This window comes from Protopterus annectens, chromosome 12.part0, assembly GCF_019279795.1.
Source record: "Protopterus annectens isolate FY-2018-M chromosome 12.part0, PAN1.0, whole genome shotgun sequence".
NCBI lineage: Eukaryota > Metazoa > Chordata > Ceratodontiformes > Protopteridae > Protopterus > Protopterus annectens.
In genome coordinates, this window is record NC_056746.1 from 571,286,264 (window position 1) to 571,306,595 (window position 20,332).

Genomic DNA, 20,332 nt, shown 5'->3' on the forward strand with positions numbered 1-20,332 from the left:
CCACATACATACTATCGAATATGAGCAAGCTCTTAACCAGTCTTTCAGACTAGTGCTCCTATGTAATCCCGGAAAAGAAGATTACACACTTAGTGAGCTAAAAAGTTAACATACTACCTTAGAAACCTTCATGTCAAGAAATTGTCATAAGACACTAAGAAACACATTTGATTAGGCTGCTGGATATAGGACATGACAATGGATTTTAAATACTCAGCTTTTGCATTTTCATTTACAAGACCTAACAACTATTGTACAAGCCAGAATTTGAATCAGCACAGACAAGATATTTTTTTCTCAGATCACTTTATTTGCATTGATTATTTGGTTTCACAGTGCAATAAGAGTCGTTAACAACACAATTTATTCTGGATATTCAGAAGTATACATTAAGTTACCAGCACATTACAGTTTTATCAAAAGGTTGCAGTAACATAAATATTACGACCTGCATACCAACATATTCCACTGTGTAAAATGCACAAACAAAATGTACTATTTAAATACAGACTGTTTTCAGAACAATCAAAACTTGGTCTTTGGCTTGTTTTATTTAGTTCTTTGCCAGGGACTGGAACTCTGAAAAAAAAAGAGAGAGGGGATTAAATAACTTGTTTATTTTCAGCAGTATATTTACAGGCATGATTAGTTGTCTCAAAACAGTGCAGTTAATGATGACATCAGCTAACCTGTTTTGTTGGCAGTGGAGTTACAGGTATAATTATCTAGCTTGGTAATTCACAGAAGTGTAGTTACAGGTATAATTATTTAATTTAGTTATTCTCAGTAGCTCATTTATATATATGATTAGTTAACCTAGATTACCACAGCAATTTAGTTCATCAGTATGTTTAGTTAACCTGTTTTGTCTTGGTCATTAAATTACAGTGCTAATCAGCTAAGTAGTGTAGTTATGATCTGTAAGACTGGTTATTCTCAGTACTGCAATTATAGGTATGGTTAATTAATCAAGTGAATGCACTTGTTCATATTATTGTCACCTTATTTACTTTCACAGTATTTCCTGAAAAAGTCTTACTGACAGAAACACTGTGCAGTCCTTTTCTTTAGTAAATAATAGCATGATAGAATGCAGTTCATAACAGCTTTTCAAAGTACAAATTAGGAAGAGTGATTCCCCATGGATGATATCCAAAAACTTGCTAAAAAGATTGCTCTCAGTGAAAACATAAGCATGCTTTAAAGTACTACCAGTGGTTAAAAAAAGTATTTCTGCAAGTTGCAACAGCCTGCGAGATTTATTAAGCTAAAGGAAAGGTGCAAGAACATGCACTACGAGATACACCCCACTGCAAAAATGCCTTGTGTTAGGATCTCAAGTAATGCATTCAAGAGCTGTGTCTCAATAGTTCCTGTAATTATGACTTCTCTTGTCTAAATGTTTGTGCTTTCTTTTATGTAATATGAATCTTATAAACTGAATTTTTAACATGAATCTTATAAACTGAACTGTATTCACCAGGATTATACCTTAAAACAGAACAAAAATGCATATTATAAATAAACAGTCTTCTTACCTTCAACTCCAATTCTGCCATCACCATCACTGTCACCTGCCTGCATGAAGGCCTTTGTCTCTGCATCACTAAGAGCTCTTGCACCAGAGGAGAAGTTCTGCAGGAACAGTCTGAGGAGGAACAGTAATGAATTTAAGTTTTATGCATTCAGACCAAGCAGCAAAGTTCCATTTAATTTATTACAGGTTCTTGACACAGAGCTTTACATTTTAAGCAAAACAAGAATAATCATATCTCTCAACCTCATAGAACAAGAAATCTGGACAAAGCCATTAATAATAGGGAACAAAGACCCAAAAATAGGGACAATTTTTAAATAGTGTTCTTACAAACTTAAGAGTGTTGATAGAATAACATGTGTTGAATTACCATGGATTTTTCTGAAGGGCATGAAGTCTGAAACTCAGATATATGTCATTATTTTCTGACTTCAATCTTTAATGATTTGCCAGAAAAACACAATTTTATGAGACACATACCAAAAATATGAAGTAAAATTCTGGAGTTTCTGCGAAAATCTGTACAGTTGAGAGTTATGAGACTAATGAGTGTAAAATATCTGCTGAATTCAACACTGTGTAACTGTGCTGTGTATTTTACTTTCACATATGTTAACTGCTTAATATTCATAGCATTTTAAATCAATATATTATAGCTTATACTTTTGTGCAGTGTGTTAAGTAAAACAGTGGAAACTTACTTCAGCTCATCTTCCTCAATGAAGCCACTCTTGTCCTGGTCAAGGACTGCAAAGATTTGCTTCAGCTGGTCAGCACTTTTGCCAGAGATGCCAGCCTTGGCAAAGAAGTTTTTATAGTTGAAGGAGTCTACAGCTGTAAAAAGAAGTGATAATAAAAAGGAATTATTAACTCTCTGCCTCCATCTCAGCCAGCTGTGCTAATAGTACATGAATGGCAAGAAAACATACATTCCTCCAATTTATTTATATTTGCTGCTGCTGTTGGAATCATGTCATTTTAAACAGCTCAGCAGACAACAACCACAAAAAAATTATGTCATTTCCTTTCATTTGCAAATGAATATTATTAGTTTCATCTAATAAGAAAGCTTGGATTAGTTCACACTACACTAACTGCCTCTTATCTCTCATTCAGTTGTGATTTAAGGATTTACAAAAAAGTAAAATAAAAGTTGCAGATATGGCAAGAGCCAAAGTAAATGCTTACTAAAGTTATACAGAAGTCGCCACAGTCCCTGTGGTAAAGGTTTGGCCTCCTGTAGCCCCTTACTTATTTGATATAACCAGCTCTGAGGTCATACACCCTTAGTATCGACTTAAGATATATACTTTGAATCCTGCTCAGTGAACTAGGCTCAAACAGATAGATTTCACCTGATCTAAAAAATACATGCCAGTCAATGTATCTCGCATTCATTAGCAAAACAACCTTGTCCTGTCTTTCTCATCATCTCTCTCTCTCTAATACAAATTTATGAACCACACTTCACTCAAGTAAGGTTTCATATCATTAAGCAAGTTCTGGGTCCACAAGATGATTGTACCTGAGACGCTCTGCAGGGCAGCAGTGATATCAGCATCATTCAGAAGTCCTGAGAAGGCCATGGCGGAGATCTGCAAAAGGGAAAAAAGCAGTCAGCTTTAACCAAAAGGGTTGGAAAATGCACTCACAATCAGCATCACAGTGGGATCAACATTTGACATGTATAATTTGTTGACAAATTTGAGGTTCCTAATCACTACACCAAGTTGCTCCCAGATTTAGTTGAAGCTCACAAGTGAGAGTGCAATGCAAGAAACAAAAAAAAAGTGACAACAAATTTAAAAACAAATACTATTAGAATTTTACAACTTTTAAATCCAAAAATAACATTACATAGCTAAGATGAAAAGTCAGGGATTTTATCTGCCCTCCACCCTCAGTCTAGGGGTATGATAACCCTGCCAGCCATTACAAATCGAATAAAAGTGATGCAAAACATTTTAAGTACTGAAAACATGTCCATGCTATAGCTTTTAGAGGATTATGACTGGCATATTTATAAGTCTACAAACTGGTTTCTGTGGCTTCAAGAAGCATACTGTTTATCCCACCCATCCACACAGCAAGCCTTTCAAGAAGGAAGTAAGTGAAGGAAACTGGAACACTGTCAGATGTCACAAGACTGAATCATGAATGTCCCTCTCTTCCACAGGACTGGAAAGGCATAACATTTTGAAATCCTCTACACGTCCCAATGCCCGCCATAATAAATGGTGTGAACCAGCTCTGAAGACTTCTGTATGTTCCTTCCATCCCTTTAACAAATATCCTCAGTAAGAAAGGTGCCATATAATAAGTAGTACAATGCTAAGCATTTCCATTTACATCCACCGGAAGTCTTGCAGTCAGATTTCTAAACCAGGAGGAAGCAAACCCAAACTCACCTCACTGGTTTGTTGAAGCCAAAGAGAAAGTGAAGTTCGGTGTTAGGACTGCTGCTGCTGGTCTCCTGAAGTCCAGCGATGGTATATATATGCTAAAGCCCTCTACTCTGTTTACAGGAATTTGTATGACACAAGGAATTTGATGCTCATAGGAGATGTGCTGAGCTGGTTGCCAGCAAAAATATATGCTAACTCTGTCCTAATATAGGCATAGTACCTCCGTAGCTCTAGTGTCAGAAATTAACTTCAGGAGTAAAAGTGCTGGTTAGACATAACTGATATTAATTATGTGAGCACAGCAAGTAAAGATTGCTTAGACCATCCAGGCTAATTAAAATGAAATCATTTTTGATTTCATGAACTTAGCATTTTAAGAGGATTAGAAAAAAAATATGTTAACTATGTACCTCTGTTTACTGCAACTGGAAAAGTTCAATTTAGATTTTGCAGCATATGTGCTTAGGAAGACAAGATATTTCAGCAAATAGAAAAATCTTTAGGTGAATTTATCCTGTATGAGTAGTTTAAAAAAGAAAAAAAAAAAAAACAATCAAAGGTATATCTTTGTCGAAAATATTAATTAAAAGCTCTACCTAATAACAGATGTAATAACAGAAATGTCTGCATTTTATCTTTCAGTTTGTCAGTCATTTCATTCTTTCATTTAATGACGTTTTATAGACTAGCTTCAAAAGACCCCCCACAGCAGCAGCAGTTTGCATAAAATTTCAGTGAAGTGGAACATATGTCCAGAATACTTCACTTTAAAAATTACAGTAAACAAGAAATGAAATGAGACATTGTTAAATATCATATATGTCTGCAGACCTGTACACTGTATCAGGTGTTCTGATATGAGTGTGACTCTAACATGTATGTTTCCAGCCCTGTACGAGATGCATCAGGTGTAGAAAAGTGGGTGACCCTTCTCATGTATGTTTTCAGGCTTGTACACTGTGTCGTGTGTTCCACTGTAGGTGACTCATATCATGTATGTTCCCTGACCTGTAGCCATTTGTCAGGTATGACAATGTGAGTGACCCATATCATATATGTTTCCAGGTCTACATACCGTGCGTCAGGTGTGATACTGTGAGTGAACCATATCATGTACACTCCCAGACTCTACACCACATATCAGGTGTGATAAAGTGAGTGAGCCATGTCACGTATGTTCTTAAACCTGTATGAGTCAGGTGTGAAAACATGAGTGACCCATATCAATTATGCTTCCATCAGGATGCATGCATCAGGTGTGACACTATGAGTGACCACATGTGCCTTGTGTTCCTTTATGAGTGACCCTTATCACTCATGTCCCCACTGTCGTGTATGTTTCTTGAAATGTAGACAGTGCATGGGATGTAGCACAGAAAGTAATATCATACACCATGCATCAGGTGTAGCACTGTGAGTAGCCCCTCTCATGCATGTTTCCAGCATGTTTTTCATGTGTCAGGTGTGGTAAAGTGAGTGACTACTAGCATGCATGTTTCTAGAACTCTATGTCATAAATCAGGTGTGGCAAGGTGAGTAACCTGTCCAGATTCCATTCAATTGCCCCAGTCTATACCACTGTTAGGACCTTTTGTTCCAAACAGTACTCATGATCCCCTCCTAAATCTTAAGACCCTTTTCTACCGATTTGCAGTTTGTGTAGCTCTTCATTTTTCCACAATATACTACCTCCCAAGTTGCCTTTGAAAAGTCAGCTGATATCCTTGACTATTCATACACCTGTGTCACCTTGCAGACCTTTCTATTCCTCAGCATGATCAGAATGTGATTCTTTATTAATATTAGACATTGACCTAGCTGACCTTATAACTAGTTCCACAGGAGAGATCACTAGTCCCTCCTTATAGTACTCCACATTAGTAGTAAACACTTTTCCTCCACTAATGCCCTCTGATGCCTCATTCAACCAGCTCATTAAGCATTTTGGCACATTCAGTCTTACCCTTACAAGATCTAAGGTTCTGACAGACTTCTGTAGAGCAGAGAATCAATGAACTTGTTGAAGTTCAGCTACAGGACACAGAATATATTCTTATTATGTTTCATTTTCATCCAGTCAAACTCCTCAACAAGCTTCTCTAGCAGTGCCAGAACCTTTCCTAAATAGACATTGAGTGATGTGAGTCCTGGAATCCAGTATCTTCACAGAGATCATTAATGTCATTTTAATGGATGTATAATATATTAAACTACACATTCCAGTTCCATCTTCCAGGACATACTGTCGAGAGCAGGAATGAACATACTATGCTGAAGGACAAAATGACCAGATCAGAAAATGCTATAAATATACATGTACTGACCAGGGTGGTGGAGAGCATGATGTACACAGGGCCAAAATGAGCAGGACATCAATGAACATATGGATGTGCTCACCACAGCATTGATGAATATCCTGCATACAGGGTCACACTGACCAGGACATTGGTGAACATGCAATATACAGAAACATGCTGACCAGAGTATTCCTGAACATGTGGTACACAGGGATGTACTGACCAGGACATTTGTGAATATGCTGTGCACTGGCATGTGATGACCAGGACATTGGCAAGCACATTGTATACAAGCATATTTTTGCCAGGAAATTCATAAGCATGTTGTACACAGGGACGTACTGAACAAGAGATTTGTGAGTATGCACACAGAGATTTGTTAACCAGGGCATTGGTGAACATGTTATACATCAGGATATACAGACTACTGCATTAGTGAGCATGCAGTGTACAGGGATGTACTGTCTAGGGCATTAGTGAGCATGCAGTGTACAGGGATGTGCTGACTAGGGCATTAGTGAGCATGCAGTATACAGGGATGTACTGACTAGGGCATTAGTGAGCATGCAGTATACAGGGATGTACTGACTAGGGCATTAGTGAGCATGCAGTATACAGGGCTGTACTGACTAGGGCATTAGTGAGCATGCAGTATACAGGGATGTACTGACTAGGGCATTAATGAGCATGCAGTACACAGGGATGTACTGACTAGGGCATTAGTGAGCATGCAGTACACAGGGATGTGCTAACTAGGGCACTGTTAAGAATGCAGTACACAGAGATGTGGTGATTAGGGCATTAGTAAGAATGCAGTACACAGGAATGTACTGCTGCCCATATAGACATGTGGACCAAGGCAGAGGTGCTCATCTATATCTTAGATTGTGCTGAACTGGAAAATGGTGCCATCGCCTTATGCTGAGATGGATAAATTGGGGCAGCCAGTGCCTCTGATGGTATCTCTGATGAGTTTTGAGCTTGAGGAAAAATACCACGTCACCAGGGTCTTAAGAATTTTGTTCCCTCAATCTTCCTGTCTCTGTCACATGTAATTCTCACATCTGTCGGAGCTTCTCCCACCAAACCTTCCCTCCTCATGTGATCAGTTCTGTTTTCATTTTGTGAAATGCAGAAAGAGAGATATTCATAGATTCATACTATGCATTCAGTTGTCAGACTATTAACAGCTTATCCAGGACACTAACCATCAAGATTTGTCTTCTGCCTCAAGAGGGGTCACACAAGACAGGACATTTGGAGAATATGTGAGTGCCCATCCAATAGCCCAGATTAGTCTTGACTATACCTAGAGTGCCAGTTTACTTAATATATAGGGGGTGTTCATTTTCTTTGTGGGAAATACACTTAATAAGATCCAGTTGCACCAATGTGTCCAATTATTTTTTATACATTTGTTAACAGGCTAAAACCACATGACAAATTTCCATTTTCAGGGGTGACTCAGGATCAGTATTTAGTTAAGTAACTTACTCACAATCACACAGTAGGCAAATGGAGGTGGAAGGAATCAAACTCTGTACCCCCTGAGTATAGCAAGAAACTCACTAGCAGTTTGGGGCCTTAATCCAATGAACTAACTGCACACTCTGCACTAACTTCCAGACAGTTTGTTGAGAGAGATTAAGGACCCTTGTAAATATGCTTGGGAAACCATTGGTTCTATGAAGTCATAGTATATCTAGGAGGGTGGAGTGTTTTGTGATAGATCATCATGGAGGATTCTGAAAGAAACAGAATACAGAGAGAGGGTGGCCAGTTGGTCTGGAGATTTAAGAGACTTTTGACCATTTTTTTTTTTTAGGAATCTCTAAGGTTCTTGGGTGATATCCTTCAGTAAGTACATACCAAAAAGAGCATTTTAGTCAATAATGGGGTGAATAAGAGATGAGTATAGCAGATGCAGCATTTCTTTGGATAAAATGCTCTGGGGTGATAGATGAACCAGATAAAAGGATTTTCTAACTACAGTGCAGATGTGGTGATCAAAGGATGTGTAGTCATCCACGAGGGGTGGCAAGATCTCTAATTATAATGTCATTCTTAGAGGCATGTCATCTATTTAGAATGATGTGGAATTATTTATTTTAACAGAGTGGACTGTACTACATTTTTGGCATTTAGTTTGAGGTCATTGTCCTTGCATAATTTGTTTGCAAAGTCTAGCTCATCCAGGAGTATCTTCACACTACAGGGTGTTCAAATAACTTCCCCTAGCTAACAGTCATCATCAAATTTTTTTGAACCACAGACTTGGGATACTGGCTTGCAGATCACAGAAATAAAAGGCAAATAGCCAAGCACAGCACCAAGTTTTGATAAACACCACTTATGATAGTTTTATTTGCCAAGGTGGCACCTGCAACTCTAATGACTTGTGTTGTGTCTGACAACCAATTTGGTTTCCTCCTTACTATATATGGATTGATGTTAGGTTCACCAGTTTATCATTGTTGCCTACAAGGTCAGTAGTACTGAATGCATTGACAATGTCCAAGTAAGCTGTTTGCATTGCAAAACCACCACCGACTGCTTGAATTACCCTCTCAAAGAAGTTTACACGATTCGGAAAACTTTGACAAAGCCAAAGTGATGTGGGTTGACAGTTAAAATGTTATTAATGTCTAGATTAATAAAGTTAGAAATAATATGGTACCTCATTAGACAGTATGAAGGCGACAAGTTGTGTCCCTTAGGGTTCTGTGCTGAGGCTTCTCTTTTTTGGTAATTATTTCTCAGATCTCCAAGCCGAGAGCCAAGACCTCTGGTTAACAATGTTTGCAGATGACTGAAAAATGGGGTTGTTGTTAAGTCACCCTATGACATATAAACCATGCAAACTGAAATCTCCCTATTAAATTCTTGGTGCACTAAAAATGAGTTCAAACTAAATGCTAAAACATGTTGTGTAACCTGTTTTAGTAGATGACAAATCCTCCCCTCATCATACTGTGTTGACAATGTATCCTGACAAAAAAAAACTGTATCAGAGATCTAGGTTCTTGGGTTGATAGCTTCCTCTCTTTTGACAATCACATGACTGTAGTTATTAGGATTTTTTTTATTTATCTCAGCTAATTGCCCAAGGGATACCATCAATGTCTAAACAAGTAATCACTTCCTTCTGCTCAACATTGATTGTGCCAATTACCGAGTACAGTGGTCACTTTGGGATGTATTACATTAAACACATTAAGCAGTTAGAAGTCTCAAAGGTTACTAACCAAAAAGTCAACGGGCTTAGAGTCCCTGAGAGACCAAGAAGCTGGATGCTTTATTCCTTTATTCAGTGTCTTATCGACTTTTAAGCGGCAAGCTCTGTCTTGCTTATCCAAGCATTAGAAACCCAATGTTCCTGGACCACCTTTATCTCCACAAGTCCAGTATGCCTACCAATTCTAGAACTAAATCTTCACCAGCAGATAAATAAAACATGGTGAAGGGACATATTTATAGTCAGTCTCCGCTCATACCTCTTCCCCTGCACATTAAGCAGAGTGATTCACTATTTTCTTTGAAAGATAATCTAGATGACTGGATGGGTATCCACAAATTTACTCTGAGATTGAATGGCCTGATCCATGTGAAGAAAGGAGATTCAGTCTGATGTAAGGTACTGGTAAGGAGTTAATGGCCATAAGACTCAGTGGCCTTGAAATATCTATGAATCTATAAAAATGTTCCATGGTCTCAGGAGTTGTACTCCCTCATGTAAGGAAATCATGATGGCTATTCTCCAGGCCTTGTCGATGTAGCTCATTGCAAGACTTGCGTTAACTGGTATAACAGAAGTTATGATGAGCCAAACTTGGTTCTGTTTATTATATTGCCTTGAGCACTCTTTGTTCCTGCTGCTTGTTCTTGTTAGTCATTGGTCCCTTACTGATAAAAATCAAACGAACAAGAGTTCTGAAGAAGTCCCACTTGGGGACAAAAACACTTAACTGTAATAAATCTGTGGAGTTTTATCTGGACTGTTTCTTCACCAGCTGTTTCTTCCACATTTCTGGTGTAATCATCTGTCCCCTCCCAGTTGGTTTCATATTAATTATATTATCAGAGTCCATGAATGTGATGTTGTTTGTTTTAGAAGGGGTTGCTATCAAATGTTACCTAGTGATCTTGGGGGGGGCCAAGGCTGAAGAATCAGGGACAGTTATGATGGGGAGTGAGGTGAACTTCACACTATTTGTTTCAGAAAGTATATCAGCTATTTGCTTGGGATTAAAATGTGATATCATTGTGCATTGATCCTAAACAATGATAAGTTTTGTTTCTTAATTTTACATTGTCATTATTTCACCTTTACACCTCTTCACTTATTTTGCTTCCATTTTTACTGTTACTCCTCTTCCTTGATATTATTCCTTCTTATTAGCTAATTAAAAGTCTCTTTTTCTATGTTCTTAATACCTTGTGCATGTCCAGCTTCCTGGTTGCATAAGTGCTGTGACTTCAGCATAGTGCAATGAGTTTTGGTCTCAGATTTTGCCTTGATCCTCCAAAGTTTACTTCTCTGATTTTCCTCATAAAGATAGACCTGTTCAAGAGTATATTTATGTTAAATAACTGAAATAAACCTATACAAAAATGTCTTGTATGTACTTATGTGGGTTCTAGTATCTAAAGACCTTCTACTCAAAAAAAAAGGAAACAAATCCTCTTTTAGGCCCCTTGCTATGGGTTTTAAAGGACAATGCTGTGACATATAAAGTTCATAGGTTTAGAGGTTTGTTTGAATGCCTGGGTTGCACTGACTGAACTAGAATCATCTCTTCATTTTTGCAGAAACATCTTTTCCTGTTTTATTCCCTTCAGGGCCTTCACTTTTATAATTCTGGAGTGCCTCTGCCTTAGTCCTAAGTTCCATTTCTGCTGTTTTGGCATTCGTCTCGCTCTCTCTCTCTCTCTCTCTCTCTCTCTCTCTCTCTGTCTTTTTCTCTGTGAGTTTTTCTCTCACCCATTCAACCTTGTTTTGTGTTCTAGTATGTTTTCTTATAAACTTTACCAATAGTTTCCCTTGTCTCATTGTTTTGGCTTGTATCCCAGCCTGACTGCAACTTCTTCAAAAGCCACATTTTCTTGTATTTCTTTAGTTATTCATCTGATGTTGTCTGTCCTGGCAGAAGAACAATTTATCTCTAATGCCATGCTGAATGTGTGAGTGTGAACTAGTCACATGGAATATATACTGCACTCTGGCAATATATTATTCAGCTCATACATTCTTCTCATCTCCTTCTTGGACACTATGAGGTCGAAAGTGTTTCTTTTTCTATCAGGTGATTAATTGTTTTCAGAAAAACTCTGTCTTGTGAAATCTCTGATAAGATCTGCTGACATGCATTTCTGCTAAATAAAGTATACCTCTCTTCCTGCCTAGCATGAAGCTCCTAAGCAAAATATGGCTATCTTCAATGCCTGGTTTGATGATATAGCTTCGTAAACAGGTCCTTCACTGCCCGCACATTTAGAGTTCTAGAACAAAAGGCCAAAGACAGTAATGTGTTGCACTTTTCCCTTCTTTCATTGCAGACCTTATCCATTCCTGTACATAAACAGTACTTTTTTCTTTTTTCCTTATCCATTCCTGTACATGAATCACATTTCCTCTTCCCCCCTTACATAGTTTAACTATTGTAGTACATTAACTGCACTTTCTGTTTCTTCTCTTACACACTTTACCCATCTGTACATAGGCTTCACCTCTTTCCTTAATTTTTTACACAACTTATCCACTGCAGTACATAAGCTATATTTTCTCCTTCTTTTCTTACACATAATCAATTCTTGTCCATAACCTGCAATTTTCTCCTCGTCCCTTACATAAATTATCTACTCCTGCACTTAAATTGTACATTTCCGTTCTTCCCTTACACACATATTTCATCTATTCCCATATGCAAGCTGCATGGTTTGTGTGCATGCCAGTTGATCCTAATATTTCTAAGAGCTCTTTCTTCTGACACCTGCTGAGATCATTACAGATGCAGAATTCTCCACATTCCTGTGAACGTCATCGACCCTCACCCAACAGCTAACAAGGACTGAAACTCTCGTCGGGTTGCCAAAACTCCTCATTTTGTGAGACTGCACTTTAGTCCTCTCCTTTTCCATTTTCTAGACTTTATCTTTACCCAACCCTCCCACCTTATAACTGCAGTCATCTGTCGTCACAGTTTAACAGACTCTGGTAAGGTCACAGGATCTTTCTCACCACCACCACAACTCCTGCCTGTCATTTCATTTTTCTTAGTTCTAAAATAAAGCCATCATTTCTGCATACTGCTTTAGTATGTGCTTTAGTACTGGCTTTTCCTAAAGTTTTGTGTATAGACTATTACTGTTAATAGGATATTGTGGCACTGGGTTCAATCCTATCAGAGTAAACCTTTAAATACTTGGTAACCAGGAAAATGCTGATAACCCCATTATAGAAATCTGTAAGCTGCATATTTTATATCAGAATCAGAATCACATTTATTGGCCAAGTATGCATGCATACAAGGAATTTGACTCCAGTTTCAGTGACTCTCAAAGTATGAATTACATAAACGACATGCACACAACTATTAAGAACAAGACAAACAACATATATACAACTCTTAAGAACTAGACAAAAAAGTAAATATACATTAACATATACATACAAGGTGCAAAGTGCAACTCAGTACAAAAAATACTGAAATAAACTCTGAAAGAAACAAGTATTAATACTATGTAAACAATAATGCAGAATCCTTGGAGGCTTGGGAAAAAGAATACCCCAACCTAATAAGCTGATTTAATCATTTATAAACTTGATGGACTGTGGAACAAAATGTTCTTATATCTGCTTGTTTTGGTGCATATTACTCATAGGTTCATAGGTAGGTACTAGGCTATTTGCCCAAAAGGCATTTATAAGCCTAGCCGGAATGTGTTGGCTTTCACAGCCCCTTTAGATTAGTTCCCTGTGCCTCTGTCCAGCAGAGCCATTGAAGTGATCCCCGGGGTAAACTTTCTGTTTCCCATCCACTCGTCATGGTTTCTCTTGAAGAGTGTTAGCGAGGAGCTCTGCCTAATGTAGATTGGAATCTTGTTCCAGAGCATGGGAAGTCTCTGGGACAGGAATCTATCCCTCTGGCTTGTCCTATTTATTGTTGTGGTGAGGTTTAGATTCCTGGAGCATGTGGCTTGAGGGGATATGGTTTTCTTTAGATGGAGCATGTCCATCAATTCTGGGTTGGACATGGCTTGTATGTCAGGCAGAGATCACCTCTGAGTAGGCGGTATGCAACTGAGTACAGCTGGCGTTTCTTCAGTCGAGCTGCATAGAGCATCTGCTTGAGGCCAGTGATCCTCTTGGTGAGGTACTTCTGTGGTCTTTCCAGTTGTTGCAGGTGTCTTGTAAGGTACATCCCAAATGGGGCATTGTACTCTATGATAGGTCTGATGAGTGAAGCGTAGAGGGGCCCAATGACCTCTTTTGACCTGGATGCAAACCCTTTTGTGATTAGGTGGGCCACATAGAAGGATTTTCTAACCACTTTGGCAATGTGATTATCAAAGGAGAGGTTACTATCTACTTGGGTCCCCAGACCCCTTATTACATCTTTCATATTTAGGGGGCTACCACCTATGTGGTAGTTTGTGGGTACTTTGTTTTTTTCCTAAAGGGGATGACTATGCACTTTTTGGCATTTAGCTTGAGGCCATGGTTTTGACACCAGGTATCTGTCTCAGTGAGACCCTTTTGGAGGATGTCTGTGTCAGCCGGAGAGTCAATTATAACCCCTAGTTTGCAGTCGTCTGTGAACTTGGTCAGCCATAGTCCTCCTGTGCTTGCCTGTACCTCTGAGAAGTATATAATGAACAGGAGGGGTCCTAGGACTGAGCCCTGGGGAACGCCACTTGTAAACGATTTAGAGTCAGACCTACCTCCTGCAATTCTTATCATGTGGGTTCTGTCCATGAGCCAGTTGGCAACCCATCTTGTGACATAGGGGTTTATGTTCCGGCTGGTGAGGTTGTCTATAATACCTGAGTGGGGAATGCTGTTGAAGGCCTTTGTGAGGTCTAGGTAGGCTGTGTAGACCACCTTTCCCTCATCTATAGCCTTGATAACTGTCTCAAATAAGTCCACCAGGTTTAAGAGGCATGATCTGCCCTTAACAAAGCCAAACTGGGTAGGGTCCAGTGTTTGGAGGTTCCCAATGTCTCGGTTAATGAGATTCACGATGATGCATTCCATAGCTTTGCAGACCAAGCTAGTCAGGCTTATAGGGCAATAGTTCCTGGGGTCCGTTGTGGCTCCACCTTTGTGGAGAGGAATAACCGTTGCTGTGCACCACTCTGTGGGCACGTAGCCTGTGGAGAGGCTGAGTTTAAACAGTGTATTTAGGTGAGGGGTTAGTTCATCTTTGAGCTCGTGTAGGATGCAGCCTTGGACACCGTTGGATCTCATTGATGCTGCGTTTTTGGCTTTGGAGAGTGCTGTTTTAACCTGAGTGCCTGTGATTTCAGGGGCACTACATTCTTCTGGTATAGTTATGGGCCCTTTTGGGGGTGAGAGGGGGGTAAAGTTTGCACTGAACCTGTTTGCCAGGATGTTGGCTATATCGGTCTGTTCAGTGTATTTTGTGCCATTCTGCACTAACTCCAAGCAGATCTGAGAATTGCCACTTAGATTCCTGACATAGCTAAAGAATGCCTTGTGGTTATCTTTGGAGTCCATGGCAATTTTTCTTTCGAAGCTAGCCTTGGATGATTTTATGAGGGAATATAGTTTCTTGCTGATACTGATCAGGGATGTCTTCCCTTCTTGGTATTTTACACTTTTCTGTACCAGTTTCCTCCTTCCATTGTATAGCTTGTTTATGGCTGGGGTCCACCAGACTGGTTTCCTTTTCTTGGAGGAGTGAGTCTTGATTTTGTTTGGGATAGCATGGTCCATGCATTCTTGTAGGTGCCCGTTGAGTGCATTAGTAAAGGATTTTGCAGCTTAGACAGTGTTATCCTTTAGCATGGGGGCTTTGAAACATCCTACCTCGGTCTTAAGTAATGTGAAGTTTGCTTTTGAAAAGTTTTTCATGGTGTTTTCTTTGACCAGGGGTGGTGGTGGAATGTGGATATCCAGAGTGACTAGTTTATGGTCAGATTTAACCAGCGAGGGGTTGACCTCCGGTGTGGAACACCGATCGCCCATGTTGGTGATGACCAGATCCAATATGTTGTCACCTCTGGTGGGGGTGTTGACCAGTTGATCCAGGGTGTTTGAATTTATAAATTCTAGTAAATGTTGGGTAAGGGAGTTTGTACTTGAGTAGTTCTCCCAGTTAATGTTTGGGTAATTGAAATCACCCAATGGGTGTTTGATAGGACCTTTATATTTCCCAGTGTTTCCAGGAATGTGGAGTGGGGGTCCTGGGACATGGTGGGTGATTTGTAGCAAGCTATAATTTGAATAGCAGTTTTTCCAATTGTTAGTTGCACGTGGATGATCTCTGAAGCATAGTGCTGTGCCACTAACCTGGAGGCGTGGGTATCCTTGATGAATATGTATACTCCCCCGCCTTTTATATTTCGGTCCGGGTTTTGTGGCCAAAATGTATAGTATGAGTTGTAGCCTGGTAGTGCTGGGATGCTCTCTGGAGCCTTAAACCAGATTTCTGTTACTGCACATATATCGATTTTCTCCATACTGAGGAGTGCCTCGAGTGCGTGCGTGTGTATATAATGTCTGGTTGATGGTAATAGTTCAAAAAGTTGGTGGCCTGGATGTAAAGGGTTGGTGATGATTTTAGAATAAATGAGACTTAAACAAGTTTTACTGTTTGTGGCTGGGCTTAGCGCTGCCATGAAAGTGAAATTTAAAATAGATGCTGGCCTGTAATCAAGTTAAGCACAGTGAACAGTCTTAACAACTCCATTTATGCTTCTAAAAGTCCAAGTAACAACAAGCAGCTAAATAGATTCCATTCAGTTTTGCAGCTGGAATCTGAGAAACTTAGTATTTACCACAACAAACAATATTCACAGATGTGAGAAGGAAAGAAATGGAGCCGGAATATGAGAATGCATAAAGTTTGCATATGAAGAAGGGAAAAACATGTAACAAACGTAGCCTTAAATATAGTGGTGATTAACCTTGTACTTATTTGCTTCATGAGTGGGTGGGTAACATAAAGCATCATGAACTCTTTAAAAATGGTAGTTGTGTAAAACAGAAATAGATGCAGTGAAAAACAGGGAAATTCAGTTATTCTGGTTTGCTTAAAATGTCTTAGAGAATGGGCAAACTGTACATCAGCACCTTGATTGGAGAACGAGTGTTCTCCAGCAGAGTATTAATGTACAAGTAATGCATAATGAAAAACAAGTCCGCCGCTTCACAGCAGTATATCAAGCTGACATGGAGTTCGGACTGCTAAAAAAGTAATGGTCAACATTTTACTTTTACACTCTCTAAGCAGCACTTTTGCTGTTTAGTGAGTGTAAAAAAAAAAAAAACAGAAAAAAGTGAATGTATGTGTATGTATGTGTATATGTATATTTATTTTTCTGTCTGCGTGTGTGAGTTAATGTGTGTATGAAAGATGAAAGCAGAGGAGACTGTGTATGTATGAGAGATTGATAGAGAGAGAGAGAGAGAGAGAGAGAGAGTGGTCTTGTGTAAGTGTGTGTATGAAAGCAGGAGTGACTGTGTGTGTATGTGTGAGAGAGAGATTGAGAGAGACTGAGAGCGATCATGTGTGAATGAATGCATGTATGAAAGCAGAAGCGACTGTATGTGTGTGTGTGTGTGTGTGTGTGTGTGTGTGTGTGTGTGTGTGTGTGTGTGTGTGTGTGTGTGTGTGTGTGTGAAGAGAGATTGAGAGAGAAAGTGAAAGCGATCTTGTGTGAGTGAATGCGTGTATGAAAGTAGAAGCAAGTGTGTGTGTGTGTGTGTGTGTGTGTGTTTGTGTGTGTGTGTGTGTGTGTGTGTGTGTGTGTGTGTGTGTGTGAGAGAGAGTGAGAGCAATCTTGTGTGAGTGGATGCATGTATGAAAGCAGGTGTGTGTGTGTGTGTGTGTGTGTGTGTGTGTGTGTGTGTGTGTGTGTGTGTGTGTGTGTGTGTGTGTGTGTGTGAGATATTGAGAGTGAGAGTGATCTTGTGTGAGTGAATGTGTGTATAAAAGCAGAAGTGACTGTGTATGACAGAGAGAATTGGCTATCTGTAAAATTGTTGTGTTTTACTTACTTATTTCTTTTTTAAGTACTATGTTATTTTTTTATATATTTTTGATGTAAAATGCTTCCTCTAACTCCATTAACACATACTACAGAAAGTTTGAAACATTAGGCAGAGGAACTATTTTACATCAAAAATATAAAAAAAAAAAAAAAATAGTAAAATATATAGTATATATCCATGGTCGAGTGACGTTAAAGACATGCAGGTAGGTGCGTGCATGAATGGGTGTGCCTTCTTTGAAGGTTGGGCATCGGGTTGTCAACTCGGCACCATAAAAATCCACTGCCAATCATTAGTGGACCGGAGTTCCGTTGTGGCGACCTCTAACTGGGAAAACCCAAAAGAATTATTATATATAGTAATAGTAAAACAATAAGTAAGTAAAACACAACAATTTTACAGAGATCCCCATTCTGTAAGTGCAATAATGCCATCCAGGGTGTGTGTTAATATGCAATTAATGCCCTTCCAGGGGAGCATAGGCCATCCGCCTGAAGTATTTCACATATTCTTAAATACTCCTGTTCCACACACACACACACACACACACACACACACACACACACACACACACACACACACACACACACACACACACACATTCATACTCACACCCACAAGTGTGCTTATACATGTGTGATGATGTGAGGTATTGCCAGCTATACCAGGAGAAGTAGAGCAGTGGGATGTATAACATATGCCAGATTAGCTAGCTGGAATTTTATAAAGAATTATATGTCATTTCTATATCAAACTGATTTGTACAGATGCTAATGTTGAAAAGGTATTTGTAAAGTTGCTAGTGTTAAAAATGTATCAACAATGTGTCCTGCTGGACATAAAAGAAATATATATTTATATCAGACTGTACTGTTGTAAATAGGGTTCTGGAAGAGAAGAGGTTAATCTCAGTCCAGCTAACTTTAGAAAAATAGTAAAAAATAATTTTTTTAATTTAGGCCATAAAGATTGTATCTTACAGTTCTGACTGCAGCCAGAGATAAAATGTCTGTGCCAGAGAATGGTTTATTAGTTCCTGTAGGAAGAGTGGAAATGTTTATTGTTTTATGACTTCCAGAAGCTGCAACAGATCTGAGCAAAATTCTATGTTTCTGTATTATTGACACATATGTGCTAAATCCTGGCAGCGTCTAGCCAAGGGGCTCAGAAGTCATATGACCAGATGTGTGTGATGTCATTCTGTAAGCCAGCTCTGTTGTATCTTTCGGCTTTTCCCGGTTAGGGGTCGCCACAGCGGAACTCCGGTCTGCTAATGATTGCCAGTAGATTTTTAAGTACCGACTTGCCAGGCCTGACGCACAACCTTCAATGATACTTTAATACTAGATGAGACTGAAGTCTCATGGCAATCTGCTTTTGGAACCTGACAAAGGAGGACCCCCTCATCTACTTCATCTTGTTCTGCTCTACTAAGTGACTAGGGAATAGAAATTCTTTAGATCAGTCAGGAGAATATTGTGAGATTTGTTAAGTACTGTTTTTCTGTACCTGTGTCCTTTAGAGAATATGTTAAACTTTGAGAGCACGCATATCTATTTGGCGACTCTGTGGCTACTCCTGAAACCCTTCCTGCACTGGTCAAAGCACTACCGTTTGTACTAATACTAATTTCACTCATTGTAAGAGCCTTAGAGTAGCTGGCTTTGGAGTGTCTGGTGGCAGTAAATATCTTGTATTCTGGGCAGAAGGCAGCATACCTAGTAAATCTGTACCAGCCTTTCCCAGGTGTGTGTGGGTGTTTGTGCATGCATGTGAAAATCAAATCTCAAACAGTGTTTGTGTGGCAGTTGCTTGGAGCAGGGACATAAAGCACTGGTTTCACATAGAGGTGAGGGAGGACTTGGCTTGGACACTTGGCTGAGGACTCATCTCAATAGCTGTATCAGTGGAGAATCTTACTGGGGATCTGGAGGGAGACAGAGAGAGAAATATAGACCCCAGACTGAGTGTGTTCCTTGTGTGCTCCTAAGGGAAATTGTGCTTGATGCAGAGCTGAATCTGGAAATACTGTGCTTATCTATTTCTGCTCCAAGTGAATATTCCTCTCCAGTGTCAGTGGTGAGAATTCAGGCTTCTTGATAACTGACCCAGATTGGGGTATGTCACAACATGCACAAACACATCATACACACAAACACACACACACACACACACACACACACACACACACACATACACACACACACACACACACGTGCACACACGTGCACACGTGCACACGTGCGCACACACGCACACGCACACACACACACACGCGCGCGCGCGCGTGCACACATGCACACAAACACACACACACACACACACACACACACACACACACGCACACAAACTCAACTGATCCAGGAGAGATCTATGTAGCCCTGGTTGGAGTAACATATGCAGTACTTACTGCTGACCTTATAATATTAAATCTTCCTTTGACACTTGGGCACATTTGACCTTCTGACTAATTTGAGGTTGAACAAAAGTCAGTTACTTCACACTGACCTGTACTGCTATTTACTTCAGAAAAAATCTGAACAAGTAACTGACTGAATATGAAACACAAAAATTTCAGGTCTGCATCTTCTGTGCTAAAGAAGATAGGTTCCATAAAATGTAGTTTATTCTAATGTGACCTGCATCTGAACATTTTATAAATAGCTTTATTTGTCTAAAGAGATATATCTTGGCATTGTAGTTTATTGCCAAAAGTAGATAGGCCTTTCTTCTTCAGTCTTCTATGAGGGATTACCTCTATAATGAAACACACTGCCAAAAACAATCCAGGATTAAAGGCTAGAATCGGGAACATTTTTAAAATTTGGCAGTACTCACATAGAAGGTTGCCAGATTA

General features: G+C 39.4%; 1 protein-coding gene across 2 annotated transcripts in view; it reads right to left on the reverse strand.

Moving 5' to 3' along the window:
• Positions 1-518: 518 nt before the first annotated feature.
• The window catches only part of LOC122816717 (parvalbumin alpha-like), an 83,617-nt gene continuing 63,803 nt past the window's right edge, over positions 519-20,332 (reverse strand). Inside the window, exons 1-5 of one of the 2 annotated variants that reach the window (XM_044089708.1) lie at positions 3,946-4,086; positions 3,063-3,132; positions 2,239-2,371; positions 1,539-1,648; positions 519-579 (exon numbers count right to left, since the gene is read on the reverse strand). In XM_044089708.1, the coding sequence (XP_043945643.1) occupies positions 554-579; positions 1,539-1,648; positions 2,239-2,371; positions 3,063-3,123 (330 nt within the window). In that variant the 5' untranslated portion in view covers positions 3,124-3,132; positions 3,946-4,086 and the 3' untranslated portion in view covers positions 519-553. Of the gene's footprint in view, positions 580-1,538; positions 1,649-2,238; positions 2,372-3,062; positions 3,133-3,945; positions 4,087-20,332 lie in introns of those variants that run through there. The other variant, XM_044089707.1, reaches the window with a different exon arrangement.